Here is a 22,631-nt window from a genome sequence, read left to right as displayed (position 1 = left end):
GGGAGGGGGCTCCGGCCCCGAGCGAGCCCTCTCCCCCTCCCCGGGTGCGCTGTGACGGTGGGGGTTCGCGTTCGCTTTGTTTGTTTTTGTCAGATGTGAATCCAAATGGAGCACTCGGAAGGAGGCGAGCCGAGCCAGCAGCGGCAGCCCTGGGGGAAGCTGATCCGGCTGGGGGCCGAGGAGGCGGATCCGGCTGGGTGCCGATGAGGCGGAGCCGCACGTCTTGCTGCTGAAAAGAGAATGGACAATTGGTCGGAAGAAAGGTGGGACAGGGACACGCTGCGCTGGCCTAGGGCGGTGTTCAGGGGGCAGCAGCCGTCCCCCCTCCTGGCCTTTAAAACAGTCAGACCTCAGATGGACTGAAACTACTTGGGTTTGGGGCTTTCAGCTGTTGGAGGTGCTCGCCAGGCAGTCCCTTATTCCTTATTTACCTCTTGGCTCTGTGCAAAGGGAAAGTTTTATGCTGACCTTTTCTTTTTTACCAACGTGACATGTGCACGTTTAAAAGCACGTATGACTTTGAGGTTCTCTGTGGCAGTTTGTACAAATACGAAGAGATGATTGTTGATTCAGAAGAGTTTCTGTCCTTCAGTCCTGTTTACATTCTCATTTCGTTTCTGTGGTTAAAGTAAGTTGAGGCAGCAATGCAAAATGCTTGTGCTTCACAGAAAAGAAGACGCCCACATAAAAAGCCCTTAATTCTTCTGGCCATATAAAGATTGCCAGCTAGTACTGAAAGTTTCTCTGAGAGTGGATTTGAAAGCTTTATTCACAGAGTCTAGGGATTTTATTACGTGCCTTACTGTTTTTAAAATAATCATTGCAGTGTTTTAATTTTTATTTTATTCCGCCCTGACAGCGCTATTTTTCAGTCTCCTGTTTATCAGTTCAAACTATTTGAGTGACCAGTCACGTTCTGTAAATAGTCTTGAACAAACACAAGATGCTAGAGCTCCATGAGAAATTTCAGTTTATGTATTGCAGGAAACATGTTTTGCCTGTTAATGTTTGGTAGTATACATTTAGGTTGCTTATCATTATCTAAACTGCAGGTAAACTCTTCAAACTGAGGTCATGTTGAGGGTTATTTTGGAGAAAAAAAGATGAATTTTTATGTGTTCTGTTGCTTCCATAATTGTTTGCTGATGGATTAATAAAATGAGTGGTTACAAGAGTACCAAGCTTTGGGTCGTAAGGATTACTTGGGAAATCTTCAGGAGCATTAGAAATGCTTGTGTAGAGCATTTTGGCCTTTCCTGGTCCCCTGTGCAAGTCCAGCTCTGTAGAAGAGAATGGGAGTGTTGTGATGCTCCTGAATAAAACTTTGCTCACTTTCAGTGGGCTTCCTAGCATCACCTGGCAACAGTTGACTGTAGCTGTTGAATGTTAGGAGTCTACCAGTGACAAACTGTCACCAGCATGTGTAGTGGCTGCTGCTTTCCTTCTGGGTCCGTTGTTCTTGCAGGCTGAGCTGCAGAGCACCCGCAGCGTGAATGGGTGGAAGTGAATCATGTTTGTTAATTATAACTTTTTTGTGAGCGAGTACCTTGAGTCATTTGTGAGAGAGATTGTTAGGGAACCTTGAAGTATTGCCTTGAACATTCAGTGTTCAAGTGAAGTGAAAAAAACCGAGATTTCCTCAGAGCCCTGCAGTTACAGGCAGGAAGATTTCTATCATGTCAGCGTTGTCATTCTGCTTCCCCTGCATATCTCTAAATCTTAGTCCTGGATTTTTGATCTCCCTTCAGCTTTAGTAACATAATAGTGCTGTCAACAGAGATGAGGATAATTTTCCTAGGTGAAAACAAGGCTTGAACATAGAACAATGATGCTCTTTTATTTATCAGCTCTTGGTTCCCACTACTTCCACCCAATATACCAGAACGAAGCAGAAGTTAAATCCAATGGAACGGTGTTACAATGATGTAGAAAAAGACCTAGGTGCTCTGTGATACATTCCTCTAGGATTTAGGCTGAACACTTCAAATGTGTGTGACTTTGTCTCTGTATCACCCTAGAACTGAGTAGTTCTGATTGATTTCTATCTGTAGGATTGAGAGGTGAAATAAGGGAACTAAACCAACTTGAAATTGTTGAAATAAGTTCGTATCACATGGGGCTGGCTCACGGCTTGTTTTAAATTTTTGCAGATGTACATGAGTCAGTTTGTTGTGCGTTTATAGGCATGTAGAATGCTGATCTGTCTGTGTAATGTGTATTTTTAAGCACGCTGAAAAATCTCCTTTATTTTTAAGGTTGTGATTTATCTTTCCCTGGCAACAAGTTGGTGTCTGGAGATCACTGTAAGATCATAGTGGATGAAGAATCTGGTCAAGCATCATTGGAAGATACAAGGTTGGTTCTTTTGTGAACTTCTCTTCTTTTTAGTCTGAGAAGCAATTATCTTGTGTATTGCTTGAGGCATCAATAGAAAATCTTTTTCTTTTCGTGTCGTCCTGTTCCTCCCACACACGCTTCTACATACAGGTTTGGTACTGTTGATATAATAGTTCTGTAGTATATTTCTTTAAACTTGTGAAAAAAGTGATGCCGGCATTCTTGAAAGTTCTAAGCACGAGTGCCTCATTTCAGGCACTTGTATTGGAAAGAAAATACCTGCAGTGAGGATGCCAAAGCATAAAAAAAGATGTGGAGTAAAAACCTGTACTTGGTATTAAAAATATCTATAGTCTGTGTAGCGTTAAGTGCTGTAGTAGTCTAGCAGTTGTGGTGGGCACATCAGATGGAATTAGGGTTTATTCAATATAGTTTAATAATAAAATGTTTGCTAATTTTCTGCTATTGATATTTCACTTTTGCTTTTGTTTAATCAGAATGATTCTTTTATTTTCTGTGTGTTTCTGGTTTAAGTTAGGGATGGGAGAACTAAAGCCCTTAATGTAGGAAGATCTAAGAGCTTGCTTCACTGGAACTGCTGTTAAAAAGCCGAGCTAATTTAGTAGAATGACTTTTAGTATGTAAAGTTAATTATATACTTCTTCACATACTGAAGGCCACTGAACTTGCTGTACTGGTGAGGCTATTTCCTGGGGAGTTGTAAGGGTCCTGTGGGAGTACAAATAGCACTGCAGGGGTTGTGGGTCGTTTTCAATGAATTTTAGGTTGTTTTCTAGTTTCCTTTATAAAAATCGAGATAGGAATTTGAAAGAAAGGGTATTTCATAGGAGGGCATTGTAACTCTCTTAAAATTTTAATCTGCTTTATTTTTGACAGGATGTTTTGTCTAAGATTGCCAAAAGCTTCTGGTTTATTACATTTCAAGAACTCCATGACATTTTAAAATGCTTCTGTACACCACATTCTTTTTCTGCAAGGTTATTGCAGTCAGTAAAGAAACAAATAATACTTTTCTGCCAGCTTTCCTCCCCCATTTTTCATGTCTGGAAGGCATTTTACCCAAAGATGGAGAGGCTTCAAAATATATTGATGCACATACTTAAAGAGGAAATTTTGTGTTTGAGATTTTGCAGAGTGTCATGAGGAATGCCTGTTCCAACATCCTAGAATGCAATTAAATATGTTGTTCTGGTAGCTCAGGGTTAGTATGTGTATCTGCTGAGTATACCTGCTGAGCTTTTTACGAAAAAATCCTTCAAGAATATTCTGAAAAACCTTTGAACTGCCTAACTGAATGGCACGCACATTTTGGGGGATGCTGGCAGAATATATGAGCTGTAGTTGATGTTATATTAAAAGGAGTGTTCTTCAGGATGAGGAACCCGCTTGCATATATGTATGTGGACTATGCATTTCTCCTTATTTTATTTCCTCAAGTAAAATACGATGACCCAGTTCGGAAGAGACCTCAGGAGGTCATTTAGTTCAAGATCTGTCAAAGCTGGGCCGCCACTGGATTTGGACTATGTTGCTTAGGCTCTCTCTAGTCAGGCCTTGAAAACCTCCAAGGATGGAGATTCTGTAGCTTCTTGGGACCCTTAGTCCAGTCTTTAATTATCGTCACGGTGATTTAGTTCTTTTTTTCCCTCGCATCCGTCTCAGTCTTCCGTGTTTCAACTTATGACCTTGTGTCACTTCAGTAAAGAACCTGTCTCTGTCTTCTTGGTAACTTCGTCACAGGTACTGGCAGCTCGCCGTTAGGTCCCCTGCTCAGCAAGCCTTCTCCCAGAGAGAACGAGCTCAGTTCCTCTCACCCCTTAGCTCATGGGTCTTGTACTCCAGCCCTCTGGCCATGTTGGTTGCTCTCTGCTGGACTCAAGTTTGTCATGACCTTCCTTGTACTAGGTGACCCAAAACTAGATGTAATATTTTAGGTGTGGAGTAATGAGTTCCGTTTAAAGGGGAATAATCATCACTTCACTCGGGTTTTTGACTACACCCCTGTTAATACAGCCAGGGGCGCTGTAGGCCTTCATCGCTGCCAGGCCACGCTGCTGACTTAAGCCTAGGCGTAAGTCCAAGGTGTATGATCTTAGGCTTAGTCATAATATCCACCAAGAACCCTTGCTGGCTAGTCAGTGGCCTGTACTGTTGCAGGTGGTTATTCCGTCTCGGGTGCAGGACTTGGGGTTTGTCCTTGTTGAATGGCGTGACATTCCCATCAGCCTATTCCACTGGCCTACAAGTGCCTCTGCATGGCAGCCCTGCTCTGGCCCTGCTTTGGTGTCACCCACAAGCTCGATAAGGGTGTTCTTTTCTCTCCTCTTCTAGGTTGTAGCTAGAGAAAATAACCAGGATAGGTACATGGATAGATCCTCGGGGAACTTACACTCCAGCTGTGGGATGGAATATTAAATTTTAGGGAAAAATATCAGCCCTAGCTAACGCATCTAGAAATGGCTTAGAAGCGTCATTCTCCAGCGTTATTCCAAATGTAAAGATATTTCAAAGAAGAAATCAGGCCGTGTTTGCCTATCATGGCAATCTCGTAGCGTAGCTGGGAATCTAAGCTTGAGAAACCGTGTCTAGTTTTGGTTGCATATAGAATTGGCTTAGACTAATGCCGTGGTAATATAAGCTAAAAAATTGTGAATGGTGCAGAAACGTTCCTGCTCTTTTTTATTTTTTAATTTTTCTACACCCCCACCCTAAGGCAGAAGGCGCAGCCAGAGAAAACTAGCAAAACCGAGTTAAAGTTAATATATTCATGAAAAGGTGGGGCTTGTTACATGGTAATGTAATAGAAACACTGCACCTATGGAGTAAAACCAATTAGCTGCTTACGCATGTTAACACTTCTGTGTAGCTAACAAAAAAGAGTAAGAGCCTTTATGTCCTTTTTGTGTTCTGCTTGCCTGTGAGTCGGTATGTGGCTACTATTTGCCGAGTCAAGAGACCCAGTGAGTTGGTATGACTACTTGCAGACTGTTTGTTTTTCTGGGTCTTCTAACTTTGGTATTGAGTTATCAGATGAGCTCCAGAAAAATCAAGCAGGAGCTTGTTGAACGTTTGAATGATTTTTGGATGTTTGAGTTGGCAATACAGATGCCCAGAGGCCCGGAAAAACACTGCAAGGTCAGCTTTTTCTTCTCTCAAGTGGAAAATAGTTTGGAAACGTTGCTGTGGTCAAGCTCAGATTTTTCTGGGGAAGAGGAATGCATTGAAGGAAGCAACTACTGTGGGACAGTTGAACTGAGTGGACTTTGTTTCCATATCGTAGCTAAACCAAAGAATATCATCAAATATATGTAGACAACCAACATTGAGTTTTATCTCCCTGGTAACACAGCGAGTTCTTGGATCTACTTTGGAAAGAATTACCGTCAATGTGCAGGTGAAAGTAAGTGTGTAGAAAACTTAAAAAATTTGAGTTAATAGAAGTTTGAGAGTAACAAAAGCCAAGAATTAGCACATAGTGTAATAAAATACTCAGAGTCTCTCTTTTTGGGGGTATATTTCTGCTTTGTTTTCCAAACCATGCACTAGTTGCTTGAAAGAAAAATCATACAAGCTGACCTAACACAGTGGAGGCAGTGGTTGGCTTGCCCTGAGTAAAAACAATCGTAAGATTCTCCATTTTGAAAAAGAAATTTTAAAGGCAAGTAAGGTAATTTTATTTTTTTAAAGATCCTCTCTCATTGTTTTCTAGGCACTTTTTTTTAGGGCTTCTACGTGTTCAGAGCTTGAGCTATTTACACAAGGCTGATACTATCTGACAGGCAAGCAGATATTTGCTTTGGTGGGTAAATTGAAGGTTGATCTTCAGTTGATGCATGTCCTTTCCGCTACTGGATTCTTCTTGCTCTGCCAGTCAAAAATACCTCTGTGAACATTGAAAGAAATGGAGATTGGTACAGTACAGAACAGATTCTGTAACTTAGCAGAATTCAAAACTCATTTCAGTTTACAGTGTGTTCAGGATACTGTGCATTTAAATAGTGGATAACTGTTTAAACTGTTAACCCAGAAGCTTTGCCGTAAATTACGTTCTTTTCCTGCACAGATAGTAGAAATTACTACAAAGTAACAGACTGGCATTTCTCTGGGAAGGATACCAAATCCTCTTACAGCACATAGATCATTCAGCCTGTTGTGTGTGAAATGCAGCTGTTCACATCAATTCTGCACCACAGTTGGGACTGGGAAGTCAAGGTAGCGTATGGTTCATGAATCAAACAGTAGAGTCATCAGCCACGTGGGAATTGAGTCAAGTCCTGACACTTTGTCCTTTCACTCTTTAGAAAAATGACGTTGAGACTTCTTGTGACACTGTTTCACGACACAGATAACCTATATCTGGTAGTACAGTTTTTCTTCTCCATCTCCTACAGCCAGCTGGCATTAAGTCCTAATGAGTGGCCTTCGTATTTGGGATTCTCATTGTACTTTCTACTTATTTTGTGGAGATCTTAATTTGAAACATCAGAGGAATGTACGAATGTCATAAGATATCATGTGTGTCTAGTTAAAAAATACCCACACCGTTAATCCAATATGTCTCCGTTAACTGCCTCAGGCTAAAGCCTGAAACTGGAAATGAAAGACTAATACAATTATCTGAGTAGTTGGATTTTTTTCTTCCCCCTTTGATTCTTGGCTGAGATATGAATAAATCTACTTCAGTTTGGTAATGTATTTAAGAAAAGCTTATATTTTGCTGTGTTAAGTGATACCAGTATATTCCTACTTTGAGTCCACGGATGCCAAATAATTCACGAGTCATCTCTCGTTGAATCTGTATAACTGCAGAACAGAGAAGATTTGGCTATTTGCAGTCAATTTGACAGTTAGGGTCTTGGGTAGCTAGTTTTATGGTTTGCCTTGTAAGACCAAGCAGGAGAGGTCAGTAGATGCGTGATGATTTTTTTATTATTATTTTTTTTTTCCATTTTCCAAGAATACCTCACTTGAATTACTGTGCCTCGTAACCATCTTGGAACTTGGCAGTCATGAGAGAGCAACTGCATAAAACATATTGTGACGTTTTTTCCCCCGTTCAGTAATTTTTGGGACTAAGAATTGCCTGTAGAAGCAAAACCTCAGTAAGAGACAATTCTTGTTACTTGTGTTTAGCTGTTGTGTTACAGAAGGAGGCCTGAGCACTGAAGGCAGAGGGGAGATACATGCTTTGTTTTGCCTTCTGGAAAACTAGGGAGGTCAAATTTCATGTTTCCTAGTTTTGCTAAAGGATTTCTGACAAGTTTCGGGAATTGTTGTAGGCTTTACTATTTCTTTGACGATTGAGGGAAGTGCAAATTTTGCTTTGAAATAATCTCTTTAGTATATTATCACTAGCATCAATGTGAAGTTAAAAACAAGTGTAGTTATGAACAAATTGACTGAAATTCTTTTGTCCTCTTAATTGCTAAACCTTAAGCTCTCTTTGTGATGTCTCTGTTCTGCTGATTCTGTAGTGCTTATGTCTTTAAGGCTAGTCAACATCTGTATGCCTGAGGTAAAAAGGCAAGCTTAAAGTAGTTTTCTCACTTACAGGAGAAGCTTGAAGATTCTTTGAGAGAGCAAATCCTGATACGACCCAATGATTTTTGCTTATTGGGATTTGAAGTGGCTTTTTTAAAAAAATATTTTTAATGTTATATTAGTGGATTCAGCCCTGTAGATAGTGAAAGCAATTGCAGAGGTAAGAACAAGAATTGATACCTTGATCAAGACTTGCTGCAACGATTCAAAAGGGTTTGCTTTTCCTTTTGACTTCTTAACGTAATGGTTTTGACTTGGTATCTAAAATGGTCAGCAGTACGAAGTTCTAGTTTTCTTTCGCTGTTTTGTTACTAAATGACAAGAGATTTTTTTTTTTCCAGGTTGCTTTTTAGAAGAAGAATAATGAGAAGGGCAGGTGCTTATTTCTAAATAACTGTTCTTCTCTGGATGGAAACTGGTCCGTTTGAGGACGGCCGTGTTGTCTCCTGCCAACAAGTGGGGGCCTCCAGGAGGTGGCAGCAGAGATTCGTTGTTGTGTCATGCAGCGGCTTACTCTGCTGAGAGGAAAAAGCAATTTTCTTTTCGTTTATATTTGGCACCAATTGATGAGATTCTGAATGGCAGAAGTCTAAAAATTTAGAACGCTGCAGCCCTGAAAGAGGTTTATTGCAACAGAGCTGGAATTATTCAATACTGGAATAAATCGAATCAGTAATAAAACACTGATAACTTCTGTATCATCTCCTGTAGCGAAGGAGGTGCCTCCATTAATCAGCAATGCTCCGTGTTTTCCTCTTCTACAATTTAATTTTTTCCATGAGTCTTAAGAGGTTTTTATTTATATCAAAATAATTAATTCCAACTCGTCTTTTAATTATGTATAACTGGTTTTCCGCTTTACTATCTTCTCACTTTTGAGTTTCAAACAGTCCAGGTAGCCTCGGAATTTTAAGATTTCTACCACTTGAAGCAAGAGGGGAGAAAAAATTAATGCCGCATGGCACCCTTGACTGTAGAGAAAAAGTTGCAGAATGTTTTAGGAGATTCCCGGTGTTAATGGGAAAACCTAACCCAGAACTTTTTGAAGCAAACTCCTATTGTCCTTTCCTGTTTTATACTTAAAGGGTGGAGATTATTGTACAGAAACAATCATCTAATTATTTTGAGATCTTGGCCATCTGTTTGTCAGCTACTATCTTTTTACATTTTTTCCTAGAGCCAATAGCTTTGCTTCATTAAGAATATCTTGTGTTTTCCCTTCCTTCTTCTATGTAATAATGCAAATATCCTTTCTTTCTCTTTGTAGTACTAATGGAACAGTAATTAATAAACTGAAGGTGGTTAAGAAGCAGACATACCCTTTACAGACTGGAGATGTGATCTATGTTGTTTACAGAAAAAATGAGCCAGAAAACAGTAAGTAAATGGTATTTTTTTAAATGGCGTGCGTAGTAATTTTTTTCAAGTCATTAGAGAAAAGAAGTATCAGGACAATTAAAACAGAATTACTCAATTTTAAGACAACTGACTTGCTAATGTTTAAAAACAAGTCTCTATAGACAAAGTAGGTGGTGGATGTGCCAATTGTTACAGAGACAAGTCTGAGCAACTGTCTGAAATGGAAATGTGCCTCGAAGGAGTTTCAGAAGAACTAATGCTTGGACTGGTAACTAGTAAGGTCCTGATCACAGGCCCAGTGCCTCTTTTAAAAGTGAGATTGCTGGGGTAGCTAGTGATACTTTATATATCACATCGAAGCAATTTTTGGCACCAGAAGGAAAAGCTGGAAAAGCTTTTAATTTTGTTTGGGGTTGGGGTTTTTTTGTTTTGAAGCGGGAAGAGGCAAAATGAGGGGGAAGGTGAGGAAAGCAATACAATGAAGGTAGAGTTAGTAAAGCTGGAAAAATACTTGTGTGGTCTTAAAGAATCGGATCTCACATATTTATATTTTTTTTCAGGATGATGCAATTGAAATAACTCAATTCGGTTTTTTTAAAAAAATAAAAAATAATGAGGGTCCTCACTCAAAATACTTGATTTCTAAATAGCCAAGCTGTTGTTGGGCAGGAGGTAATGTTCTTTCATGTGTTAACTGGGTAGAAGGAAAGTACTGAGATTTAGATGTAAATGCTCAGTTTTTGCAATGGAATGAAATTAATAAAAGATTTAATGAATGATCTCTCATCTGTCTTGAAGATGTTCATAAATGATTTGGAAATTTAGACCTCTTGAGGCAGCAGAATTTTCATTTTACACCTTTTAGTTTCGTATCACTTCAGTCAGACAGGATTGCTAAATCCAACGCTGAAAAGATACACAGAAAGAGTCTAATTTCTCATTATTGTGAAATAACAGATGGGGTTCAACTTGGATAAGTGGTGGCGAGAGAGGGAATGGCTCAGCTCTGGTTTTACATATGTATTTTGTGCCCCAGCAGACTGCTCTGTCCATTAATTAACATGTGATTCTTTTAAGTGTGAAGTATATGATATTTAAATTCCAGTGGAGAGCACTCACTTTTTGGAAAATACTGTAGGTGAAAGAGGCATTTTAAATGTTAATTCTCATTACTCTGAAGCGGAACTTTAAGCTGAAGAGACAGACTTTGTATGGACGTAGCTCTCCTGTTCCTGTGAAGATAATCGGATATAATGGGAGGTGGGAAGGTGTAGTGTTAGATACATTTACATCATGATATTTAATGTAGAACATGAGTCTGTATTTACAATTTTTATACAGTAACAGACATGTGTATATATATATATTACTGAAATACTTCGTAGAGAAGTTGCTCTTAATTTATATACAGACAAGAGCAGACAGATTTATGCTGCCTGATGTAAATGTTAGTCAGCCAGGATAAGCTGTATTTGTCTGTCTGTATGGCTTGTTTATCTCACAAATCCTTTCCAAGATGGAACTACTGCAGTTGACGCTTCTTGGAGGAACTCATGTCAACTTTCCAGATACTTAGTAATGAACCGAATCGTTTGGGTTAACAAGTCTTTGAATTCCAAGACTCCAGTTTTGGTTTTTTTGGCTTTTCAGTCTTCAAAAAACGGAGAGAGAACTCCGATCTGGCATGCCTAGGTGGCTATTCTGAAGGAGACATTACTCTCACTTTTGATCAGAGAAGGGATTGTTACAAACTAAGAGAGTCCTTATTTGCTTGTTGGTGGCAGGTGTTGAAAAAAAGTTGGAGAATCTTTGGGACTGTATTTGGTTGGTGTAAGATGAAGAAATGGATATTATCCAGTTGGTTTTATTGATAGACACTAAATTAATTTCTGGCTGAAATTTATGGCATGTCTTAATCTGTATTTTTGAGTGTTCGTGTATGTCACAAAGAATTTAAATAAAATTGATTGAAGAAGTTGCAAAGTGAGCTCAGAAATAATAAGCTGCTTCAAAGAACTTTCATTCAAGTATCAGTAAAAATACAGTTTGTTCTGACACAGAGCAGATTTTAGGTTTAAGACATGATTAAGCCTCTGGTTCCATGGCTGGCACAAGTTAAACGTCAGAAAAAAGCTGCTCTGCCTGGTTTCCTGAGAAGAAAAGATCTTGCTGTGCTGTTCCTAATTGCCTCCTGAGTAGGATTATTAACACTGTACCACAGAAGTGACCCCTCGTTTGCCTCTTCCAGCGGACAACACTTTGGAGCAGCCACTTGTGAATAGAAGTTGTTTATGTGAGATTAAGGTTAATGAAGTTTTGTTTAAAGGTTCTGATCAGTGTTTTTTAAATGTCTTTCAGATGTTGCTTATCTTTATGAATCCTTAAACACAAAGCATGATGCGACTCAAGAACCAGTAGGTAAGGAAGTCATTCAAGATCCATGAAGAGGAGCTAAGCTCCAGTGGCTAATGTAACCCTCCTGAGAGAGTTTGATTCCTTGGAATTTTGAAGCCGTGATGTGGTGACTGTCACACAGATCTTTTTCTTTCCTTTCCCCCCCCTTCCAACTGTAGAAGTTAATGTAGAAAACCAATGCCATGTGACCAAAGATACCTCAAGGACAGGAAGAAGTAATGATGAGACCCAAATTACCTCATCACCGTCATCTACTCAGTCTTGCTATGAGGAACCACAGCCATCTACTTCTACATCTAACCTCTTTAATGCTTCTTCTACCTCTCTTACTGAGTCTGCATAGCAGGATAATCCTTCTACATCTGGTGAGAATTGTGTCGAGTATTTGAAGTCTGATATCCCATCAACTGTTACTTCAGTTTTGCATTTTAACAGATTAATCTCTTATCCCTACCTGGGTTTTTAGCATTTGTTTTGTAAAGATCTAGTGAAAATACCATGTGGATATGTGCATTTCAACTTTCTCTCTGTGAGTAGGCCGGGTAAATCCTGATGGATAAGGCAATCAAGAGAATTGCTTGTGCTGAGACGGGTAGAAAATGCACATAAATCCCAAACTGTTCTGTCTTACTGTAGAGTGGTGAAAACTTAGCAAATCTGTGTGGCTCATGTCACAGAGTAAGTAGAGAGGAGTGCTTGTGCTGCATGAGCATTCTGAGAAACTGATTGTCACTGCTAATCATGAGTCCTCGTTTCCTTGCTTAGAGCTTGAAGGCCAAAATACGGAATCGTGGATCCCTAGTCGAGTATCTTTCATTATGTTGGCAAGTGTAGTACCAGAGTGCTGCATAACACTTAAAATAGAACTGGAGCAAGAAAGGCTGTCTAGAAAATGGCATTTGTCAGCAGTTCATTGGGACTTCTTTAACATGCTCCTGTGAAAACAAAGCTTTTCCTCCTCTGTGATCCTCATCTGTTACGTATGATCAGTGTTGCATAAATCCTCTGCCTGGCATCTTTGTCAGGAAGATCTGGTGTGGATAATAGTCTTAAGAATAAATACTCTACAATTTAAAGAGGAATGGGGATTTTAAGTAGGGTTACACAACTAATAGCTTGTTTTCTTCCAAGTTTTCCAATTAGTCAGATTGGCTTAAAGTACTTTCGGTATAGTTAGACAGACAGCTTTTTTTGCTCCACTTTTTCCTGTTGAGATTTTTGGATTTATATCGGTGCATCATCAGTGTTTTGAGTTCCAGATGTTCCGTATCTGTATGCAGCTATGTTCATGTTTCTGTTTTTATTTTTCAGGATCACAATCCTCAATTTTCACTTCTGTGCCTGCTTTCCCCATCTTAGAATCTGTGTGTCTAAGAGCACTGCATGACGAACGTGAGAAGCTGGATATGAATACTGAAACTTCTGCAATTGCTTCAGAAACCACTGACAAAGAAAAAGCAGAATCAGATTCTCAAAGGACAGGGGAGGAGGAAGATTTGGAACCTGCTAAGAAGAAACTAAAAGGAGGCTAGTACACTGCAGTACTGTGCAACCTACCTTGCGCTATCGTATTCTAATGTTATTGTTGAAAGCTAGTTTAAAAAACTTAATTAGAAAATTAAAGCTGTGTCCATTTTTCATAGAACTGCAGTGGCATTAACAGAAACATGAGAATCTGCACTTACTTTTCTTTATTAATATGAAATAAATTCAAAATGCATGCATCTCAAGCCCAGGTCTTGAAATGTTATGTTAACGCTTTTCATATTCACAGTGTCATTTTGTATTTTAGTATTTTATTATATAAGGAAAGCAAAACTCCCTTCCTTCTGCCCCCTTCCCACAAAGTGAGTCACGTCAGCTGTCATCAGTCGTTTTTCAATTTGTTTCTTCCTTCTTATTGACTTAATTTCTGGTCCAGTGAAAGCGATGCTTCAGCAGCAGAAGCTGTTACGTGTAAAGCAAGAACCTTTAGTGGGACTGTCAGTGAACAGTGAGTCAGTGTGCATCTTTCAGGTGGTGATTTTTAATGCTTAAATAAAAATAAATTTAAAAAAAGCTTCAAGAACTACATACTGTGGAATCTTTTGTCTTTGCAGATGAAGATATTTGTCCAAATCTTTCACCAGCAGCTCCAAGTGAAAGTATAATTAAAATGGGCTCTGAAGATGCAAAAACATCAAATGTGAAACCGGATAAGATGGAAGAAACATTAACTTGCATTATCTGCCAAGAACTGCTGCATGACTGTGTAAGGTATGTATGACTGACAAAAGCTGTAATCATGTGGTAATAATATAAGAAGTCCAGTGACAACTGTTTGTGGAGGCCAGAATATTGAATGTTTTCACAAGCCCTTCTGAGACCCCTTTTCCTACCACTCCACAATTTATGTAGTCAACTCAATCCTAAACAGATTTTTTAGTGCTTTGAATGTATCTGAAGAATGTGAGATTTGTGTTTTGACTCTGTTTCTTTCATTGTTCTCACGTTCGTGTTTTCCAGCTTGCAGCCGTGTATGCATACTTTTTGTGCTGCCTGCTACTCAGGATGGATGGAAAGATCTTCCCTGTGTCCAACTTGTCGTTGTCCAGTAGAACGTATTTGTAAAAATCATATCTTGAACAACTTGGTTGAAGCTTATCTGATTCAGCATCCAGGCAAGTTGAACTGTGTGTGTAACAGAATCTGATGTATTTCACACATTAGCTGTGTAACTGATGTATGCACAAACTGTTGTCTGTTAAATTTCTATGTCTGTTTTATTCTCTGCTGTTTTCTCTGACGTGGCTGTAAGAAAGCAAGTGTATTTAATATGACATAATAACTTGTAGTATTTCAAATACTGGCTGAGGATTGAAGATGATTTAGTACTAGAAGTGGGTATGCTAAGAATTTTTAATTCTATTTTGCTACTTAATTATGGGAAGGATATCAGTTTTACCAAATAGGGCACACTGATTAGGCCGCCTAAACTTGGATACTTCTGAAAAATATACTTCAATATGGATTGAATTAATTTTGACCGTGGCCTCTGGAGAATAAAACTCAAGTTCCCTGTTACTACATTTTTGTTGATAGAGGGGAATTTAACTGAGATCTTCCAGAAGTCCGTTATCAAAGAAATAAGTTTTATGGAAATGAAAACACAATAATTGTAACTGTGTTAATAAAGTAGGGTGGAGATAAGGGATGTGATGTGTTCTTTTCCCTTGAAATTTGAATTTGGTTCTTCTGCCAGATAAATGCCGTAATGAAGATGATGTGCGTAGCATGGATGCTAGAAACAAAATTACTCAAGACATGTTGCAACCTAAGGTGCGGAGATCGTTTTCAGACGAGGAAGGTAGTTCTGAAGACTTACTGGAATTGTCGGATGTAGATAGTGAATCCTCAGATATCAGGTCTGTCTATTTGAATTGTGCTCTGAATTAGATTTACTTATGTTTGAATGAGCAAACCCTCCATAAACTGACTTCATAAATGTTATTGCTGATTGTGTTTCCATGATCATTGCCAGAATGAATCTCATTTTTGTTTTCCGGTGAGTTCACTCTCACCAGTGATTATCCTGGCAATTGTACTGGCCATCCTACTGAACCTTGAGGAGTCAACAAAAAATAAAAATTAGAACTTCCTAGAAGTTGCTTTCACCAGGTGTATGGTACTGAAACAGCTCATGCTTGACCTAGGGATTCCCAGGCACCAAAATATTTCCTCTGTTTCCTAGAGCAAATAATTTTTGCTGTATACCCAGAGGGGAACAGAAGAACTCCACGTAGATAATTATTCCAGCTTTGTTCCTCACATTTGTCTTCCTTCCAGTCACACTGCTGGTTTTGTTGTGTGTTGTTTTTTTTTTTTAACTGCTTGGGCAATTCTAAAAAATGCAAAGTTTTAATTGTTACCACTACAGCAGTCTTCACAGCTGTGAGGTACTGAGTTAGATAAACTTCCATACATACCGAACTAGAGGGAATGGCTTCAAGATTAAACAAGGTAGGTTTAAACTAGACACTAGGAAGAAGTTCTTCACGGAAAGAGTTGTGGGATATTGGAACAGGCTGCCCAGGGAGGTGGTTGAGTCACCATCCCTGGATGTTTTTAAGCATCACTTGGATGTGGTGTTGAGTGATATGGTCTAGGGGTGAACTTGCGAGTAGGGTTAATGGTTGGACACGATGATCCCAAGGGTCTTTTCCAACCTGGGTGATTCTATGATTACTGGATGAAGAAATTTCCTAATTTAAACTTTTAAAGTATGACCAACGCTGTCTGGAGTAGGGGTATGAGTATGATTTCTCATGACCTTATTTTATTCTTTCAGTCAACCATATATAGTATGCAGGCAGTGCCCAGGGTATCGAAGACACTCCGTTCCAACTCTGCCTGGCACAGGCCAAGAGACAGAAGCAGGAGGAATGCAGGCGCTGGGAGATGCACCGTCGACATCTGCCAACTTCCCCGCGGGTCAGTGTCACGGAAGCTTCTCGGCAGGGTGGTTCTACAGCTCACACAAGCTCAGTCTCATAGTCCTGCGAGAGTAACACCACTTCACACAGGTGTCTTTGCAAATATCCTGAGATTTGACCGTGGATTTTCTGTGGTTGTCCAAACTAGATTGCTGGTGGTTGATAGTTCTTAAAATATTTCAATATGCAGAATAGTTTACACACCTACGTAGTTTAGAAGTCTGAATGCTGTTTTTTCTTGTCTTTTATAGAATCTCTGTAAAAATGATAGTGCTTGCCTGTTAGTTTCAGGTTTTTATGTTGCTAATATTCACTAGAATTCCTAGTCCAGGTTGCAGCTGTGTATGCTGTTCAGTCTGTGATTGTTTTTTCTGTTTTTAACTCATCTAGCCGTCCAGGAATATGTGTGTCCTGCTCAAGGAAGTCACGTAATATGTACCTGCTGCTTTCAGCCAATGCCTGACCGAAGAGCAGAGCGTGAGCAGAATCCTCATGTTGCTCCTCAGCAATGTGTGTACATTTTTTTTATTTAATTATTTTAATCTTCACTACAGAACTAAGTCTCCTCCTATTTTGAATTAAATTTAAGTTTACTTTGGAGAGCATTCTTTATTTGAATATTCTTTCTCTAGACTCCAGTAGTGACAGCTTGAAAGAATCTTTCTTTGTAAAATTTTTTGTTCCTCGCAGCGTGTGTTTTAAATGAGAAAGTTGTACTTTTTAACGAAATTTATCAAGGCTCTGTTGTTATTGAGTTGTAAGAACCATACCTGTGCAGTCTTGATGTGTGCAGGTCTTTACAGGAGTTTGTTATTTTGCAGGTACGGTTTGCCTGCAGCCCTTCTGTCACTTATACTGGGGCTGCACTCGGATGGCGTGTTTTGGCTGTTTGGCACCGTTCTGTGGTATTGTGGAATAATCTGTTTCTTATGCACCTGCTCATTTTGCAATAATGTCTGTCTGTCTTGAACTTTAGGTCATTTAAGAACTGTGATAGATTAGTTTGTAGCACAGTCGTGCAAAAGGAGACGAAGGCGGTGTCCTCCCATCACAAGCATAAATTTGTGAGTGTTAACTTGGAGAGGATTTAACTTGTCAGGCCTGAAAACTGCACTTGCTGACAGCAGTGCTTTCCCTTGTAAAAAGAATTATGGTATATTTCAGCCTTTTAATAAAATCATGCAAATCAACGCAGAGCACGAAACATCACATCTTAACTGATTAGAAATAAACTTTACCCTCTTAAACGTGCAGACTTCTGAAACTGAAGGTTTTAGATGTCTTCTAAAATTAAATTAGAACAGTTGAAATGACTTGGCCGCAGTTTGAAGTGGATGGAATATGCTTTAATAGCATTGATGTGCGGATTAGTAGTAGTGTTTGTGGACTGAAGGTGAAATTGTAAAATCTCAATGTCTTTTCTTTGCCCCTGACAGTTCTATAGCGCGTGTTTTAGCATGTATTGAATCCGGGCACGTGGTCCTTATGTGAGTCAGTGCACCTTATTTTAGGAAACACAAGAACTTTCAGAAAACGTCTGAGGGCCGTGTGTGTTGTTGAGGGAAGAAATAGTAACTTTTCTTCTTCTTGTTCTGATTAGAAATAAATCTTGGTGATAAGTGTTTAGATGGAGTCCTAAATAACAACCACTACGAGTCAGATATCCTAAAGGTATGTTTAAGTCATTACGTGTGATGCATACGTACAAAGTTTAAGATGTACTCGCTCATGAAATTGGTAGAATTGCGCCCCCTAAGAGTTACAGTGGCAGCAGCGCGTCACTTGCAGCACCTGGTTCTAAAAGGTGAATTTAATGACCCCTGGATTTGGCTCTTTCAGTCTCTGTGTAAGAGGGCATCGTATTCTAGAGATGCATTCCATTTGGCATCAGCTCTTCCTGTACCATCCAAATTAACAACAAAATCACTTTCATGCAATCCTAGTGTTTAATTTCTCCAATACGTATGTTGGACAGGTGCTAAGAAATCCAAAATTCTAGACGTAACTTTAGAATTTAAGTGACTGATAGACCCTATAGAATTTGGGTATGTTTGGTTGCTAATTCGTAGGAGAATTTTACTTGTATGAAGCATGGATTAGGGAAGCCAGTTACTACAATCTAAAGTGTAACATCCAAATTATTAATTAAGAGAAAAATAATTCACTAAAAAAATACCAGGAAAGCAAAGCTTATTAATTTTCTTTTTTTCCTCCCCAGAAAAGTTAAATTTCACACTAGGTTGCATGGAACATATTTTACCCATGATAGGGCTATCTAAAATAGGTAAACTGAGTGAAACTTTGATTTAAGGTAAACGAGAGTGTGACTGAAATGAATCTGTTTGCGTTCCTTTGACAAAAGTGAGGATCTTCTGAAAAAGAGATACTGAGTGGAAGGTTTTATTTGGGATCTGAAAGTGACATTCTAATTAAAGATATTTCGCTTCTACTTGTAATCTACATCAACCCATTTTGAAAATCTAGTTAGATCTAGACTTGGAAATATTGTGGATAAATGATTTGGTCACTCTTTAATGTTGGAGATTTTTCTAGATTAAATACTTAATTACTCTTTTCAGGATTACCTGGCATCCAGGGGTTTGACATGGAAAAATATGTTAAACGAAAGTCTCTTAGCTCTTCAAAGAGGAGTTTTTGTGTTGTCAGGTAGGTATTTTGTTCATTTTTGTACACGTATAACTCTTTGCTAGCATATAGCTCAGTACTATTTTCAAAAGGTTTGAAATTCTGTGGGCATTACCAGTGCTGTCTGGCATTTTTGTTAAATCTGATTTCTCAAGCCTTACACTGACGTGTCAATTTTTTTTTTTTCCCCCCAGATTACAGAATTACTGGGAACACAGTGCTTTGCTACTGTTGTGGCCTTCGCAGCTTTCGAGAACTTGCCTACCAGTACAGGCAGAATATTCCTGTTGCTGAATTGCCAGGTGGGGATCGCTTCACGTGGGAAGGGGCAAAAGTCATTTAAAGAGTTTCAAGTCAGTTAGCCCTGTATCCTTTGGTTTTTAGAACCTTCATCTAGCCCAAATCTCTTTGCATGGCTGATACTTGCTTTACTTGTCAGCCGCTAGGTTTGCATATCGTTACTGTCAAACTCTCTAGTGGAATCTTTCATTCTTCAGTATGATTACTCATTTGTAGAATAAATATATCTGCATAGTGAAAAGGGGAACTCAGTAAAATCCAGAATATAATCAACAGGAACTAGTTGCTGTAATTTAATTTATTTTCGCTTTTAAATACATGAAATGATGCATCTCCTGAACAAATTCACATTTTACCAGCTGTCTGCTAGGAACAAGAATATTTTCATAAATTAATTCTAAATCTGTTTGCATTTACGTTTTTAGTATAAAATAGCAGGCAAGCAACTGTGCTTCTTTCAATCCTAAATCTGTTGGGAACAGAAGCTCTTCCAACAGTCTACTTTTAAATGTGGTACTTTTGTCCATCTAGTTCCTGCTGTTAGTGACAGCTTCCCTGTCTTTAACTGCTGAGCGCTCCAGGGCTGCTGGTGTGCACGAGGAGAGGCTGGCAGCGCACCTTGCTTCTCCTTAGTCTTGCTTTTCATTGCAATGGGATGGCCTGCTGGGCTGCTGAGTTGTAACGTGTGTGAAAGTGAGGGAAAAACAACAGACTCTACCCAAATTAATAAGAGTTTCTTTCATATGGAAATATATCTCAGCATCTTAAACTGTAAAGTCCATGTCTGTCAAACTAAATAGTCGAGTTTCAAGTCACGGCACTGAGGACCAAATCCTTTCATCATAAATCTGCAAGAGCCTGATAGAATTCATTTTCTGTGCTCCACTGTTTGCTTTGTTTCTAGAAAGGTGAACCCATATAGGGCACAGTCACTTCTTGCCAATCATGTCTTATTTCTCCACGAAGCCTCCTCTGATGAGTAACCACTGTTGGCTTAGGAATCTTCATCGCTTTATTTAATGACTTCTGTAGTAACTGTAGCATTTCATTTGCTCCTTCTGCAGTGAATGTCACATCACGTCCTGATTGCTACTGGGGACGCAACTGTCGAACTCAGGTCAAAGCACATCATGCCATGTAAGTTACACAATTTAGAAAGTGATTTTTGGGTTTTGTTCCTTTAAAAAAAGAAAACACCAAAAAAAAAAAAAACACCAAAAAAAACAGCCAACGAAGAAAAACCTAAAAAACCCCATAACCTTTGAAGTGCCAGAAATTGCATGAGTAACACAGTTGCAGCATAAGCAAAAGTAGGTGAGTTTTGAGGGGGGGGTGTAATTCTTATTTTTAGCACGACTCTGAAATGAGCCCTTCGTGCGTGTCAGAAGGGCGCTGCTAGCACTCCTAAGTTGATGTAACCCATTGCTGGCACTTCTTCAGTCTTGTTTTCCATCCACAACCCCCTCTTTGTTCCTATTCTCCCACCGAAGCAGCTTCTCATTTGCTCAGGTCTGGGTGCTCCTTAAAAACACTATCTACGCAGTAATTAGCTCTGGGCAATTTCCATTTGAAACCGAGAGAGAGATGTCTAGTGAAGTGCAACATACTTTGAAGGGATAAATGGGTGGGAATAATTTGCAACAAGAGAAGCTTGGAACATGTAACTTGAGGAATGTGGTGTGGCTTAGCAGTTCCTGGTTCTGGAGGAGTTTCTAGGTCTTATGCCTCAGACTCGAGCAGTGTGGCATATGGTGAAAAAGAAATACTGAGCCTTGAGAAGAGATTAACCCTCTACTTCTCAAGTATTTTAATACACCTCGGCAATGTGGACTCCTGGTATCTGGTCATTCATGAGAAATGTCTACCCAAAATAAATTGAGGTGCTTGATTCAAAAAGTTCAAAGCCACTGATAACCAATGCAATTGCAAAAAGGTGCATGAGTGGTTGGACAAAATGAAAGACTTGTAAAACAAAACAAAAATGATCTACCTAAGAGCTAACTCGTTCCAGGGAGAGTAGACAAATCCTTCTTGCTTTATGAATAATTCTCTAAATTCTCAGTGCAATTTAAAATCAAGGAGCTGTTACCCCTTACTGAGAAATCGCTTTAAGGAATAGTAGATTCTGCGGTATTTTTCTGATGCCGCAATGAACATACACACTGAGCATAATTCCTTTAATGTTTCAGGTACTATGGGTTGCAAATAACCAGTTTGTACAGTTCGGGCAAGCAGATCATAAGAAGGACTTGTAAAATATTCAACTCCAGTCTCTTACAAATTTAGAGGGGTTTACCAAATACCTTTCAGAAACAATTTAGGATTTAAGTTGCAGATGTAACTGTAACTGCTGTCTGTAACTCCACATTCCAGAACTGTCTGTATTCCCAGAGGAGATTTTAGTTTGAAATGTTAGAGAATTAATTCAGCATCAAAGTACTCACCAGTCATCTTTCTTTGTATTGTGATGGATAATTCCATCTAAAATAGAAATTACTCGAGGGTTTTTTTGCTTTTTTATTTTTTTTATTTTTTTCCTTTCAAGCATTAGCTGTTCCTAGAACTTTACCAGCTACTGCCCTCCTAAAGTTCATAAAAGCAAACAAATCTGTCATACCACTCATAAATATCAGGTTATGGTTTTTTTTTTTTTATTTTGGGTTTTGTTTTTTTTTAATTGAGCTAAACTGTTTTGATAAGTAGTTTGGTTACGCAAGCAAGGTTTCTTTCTAGTGTTTGATCTAATTCAGCAATAGAGAGAAAGTTCATGGTCTTGTTTTGCATCCTCTTTTCCACATGTACGTGTTTATTCACACTCAACAGTCCAGCTCCTGTTTCAGTTACATATCAGAGGATGCATAACCCAAGGAAGAGAAACAAAAATAAAAATGAGTAGTGAGATCTTTCTGAGTACTGGAAAGAAGGGCCTTACAGAAAATTGTGTTACCTGTTTAATTCATGAAGACAGGCTTGCCATTCCCATAAAACCTAAATAATACAGAATGAGGAAAAAACCCTTAGTTTTAGAAGATTCTAAACCAGTGGAAGAACGTGGTTATGTTGAAATATGCTGTTAGCCTGGTTAATTCTAGTTCTCAGTGACTTGTGTAATGCTGTCCACTAAGAATTACTGATGTCTCGGAGGGAAAAATTAAGTTGCTGATTCCTGTTTTAAGTGCCTCCTGGGTTTGAAGCATGCAGAAATATAGAGGAATGCTTTTATTAACAGGTTTTCTGTGTGCATAATAAAAACCAACAAGGGTTAGGCAGGAGAGATGTTGAAAATCTTGTTACAGATAGCATGTTAGTAGAGTACGATCCAAACAGATTCTGAAGAGCAGGTGTGCTAGTATGTCAATATTTGGCTTTGAACAGTTTAACATTTAAAACACTCTGTGAAAGATGCTGACTCTCTTTTTTTTGTTGCCTGACTTCTGAGAACTTTGTTACATTTTAATCTTTTTTTTATTTTATTTCAGGAAATTCAATCACATTTGTGAACAAACACGATTCAAGAACTGAATACTTGTAGTCTGTAGA

At 38.9% G+C, this 22,631-nt stretch overlaps 1 protein-coding gene across 1 annotated transcript; it reads left to right on the top strand.

The window, feature by feature from the left end:
- The first annotated feature begins 105 nt into the window (after positions 1–105).
- CHFR (checkpoint with forkhead and ring finger domains, E3 ubiquitin protein ligase) lies at positions 106–22,613 on the top strand. Its single transcript, XM_009876837.1, is given in 18 exon segments — positions 106–186; positions 188–263; positions 2,256–2,355; positions 9,167–9,276; positions 11,617–11,676; positions 11,832–12,038; positions 12,985–13,200; positions 13,773–13,929; positions 14,179–14,333; positions 14,915–15,077; positions 16,001–16,143; positions 16,536–16,655; positions 16,967–17,050; positions 17,746–17,816; positions 18,725–18,812; positions 18,986–19,093; positions 20,156–20,228; positions 22,571–22,613. Coding segments are annotated over 18 exon segments (2,055 nt in total).
- The last annotated feature ends 18 nt before the right edge of the window (positions 22,614–22,631 follow it).

The sequence above is a fragment of the Apaloderma vittatum genome, unplaced genomic scaffold (genome assembly GCF_000703405.1).
Source record: "Apaloderma vittatum isolate BGI_N311 unplaced genomic scaffold, ASM70340v1 scaffold18369, whole genome shotgun sequence".
In the NCBI taxonomy this organism is placed as follows: Eukaryota; Metazoa; Chordata; class Aves; order Trogoniformes; family Trogonidae; genus Apaloderma; species Apaloderma vittatum.
This window is presented reverse-complemented; position numbering and strand designations above follow the sequence as displayed.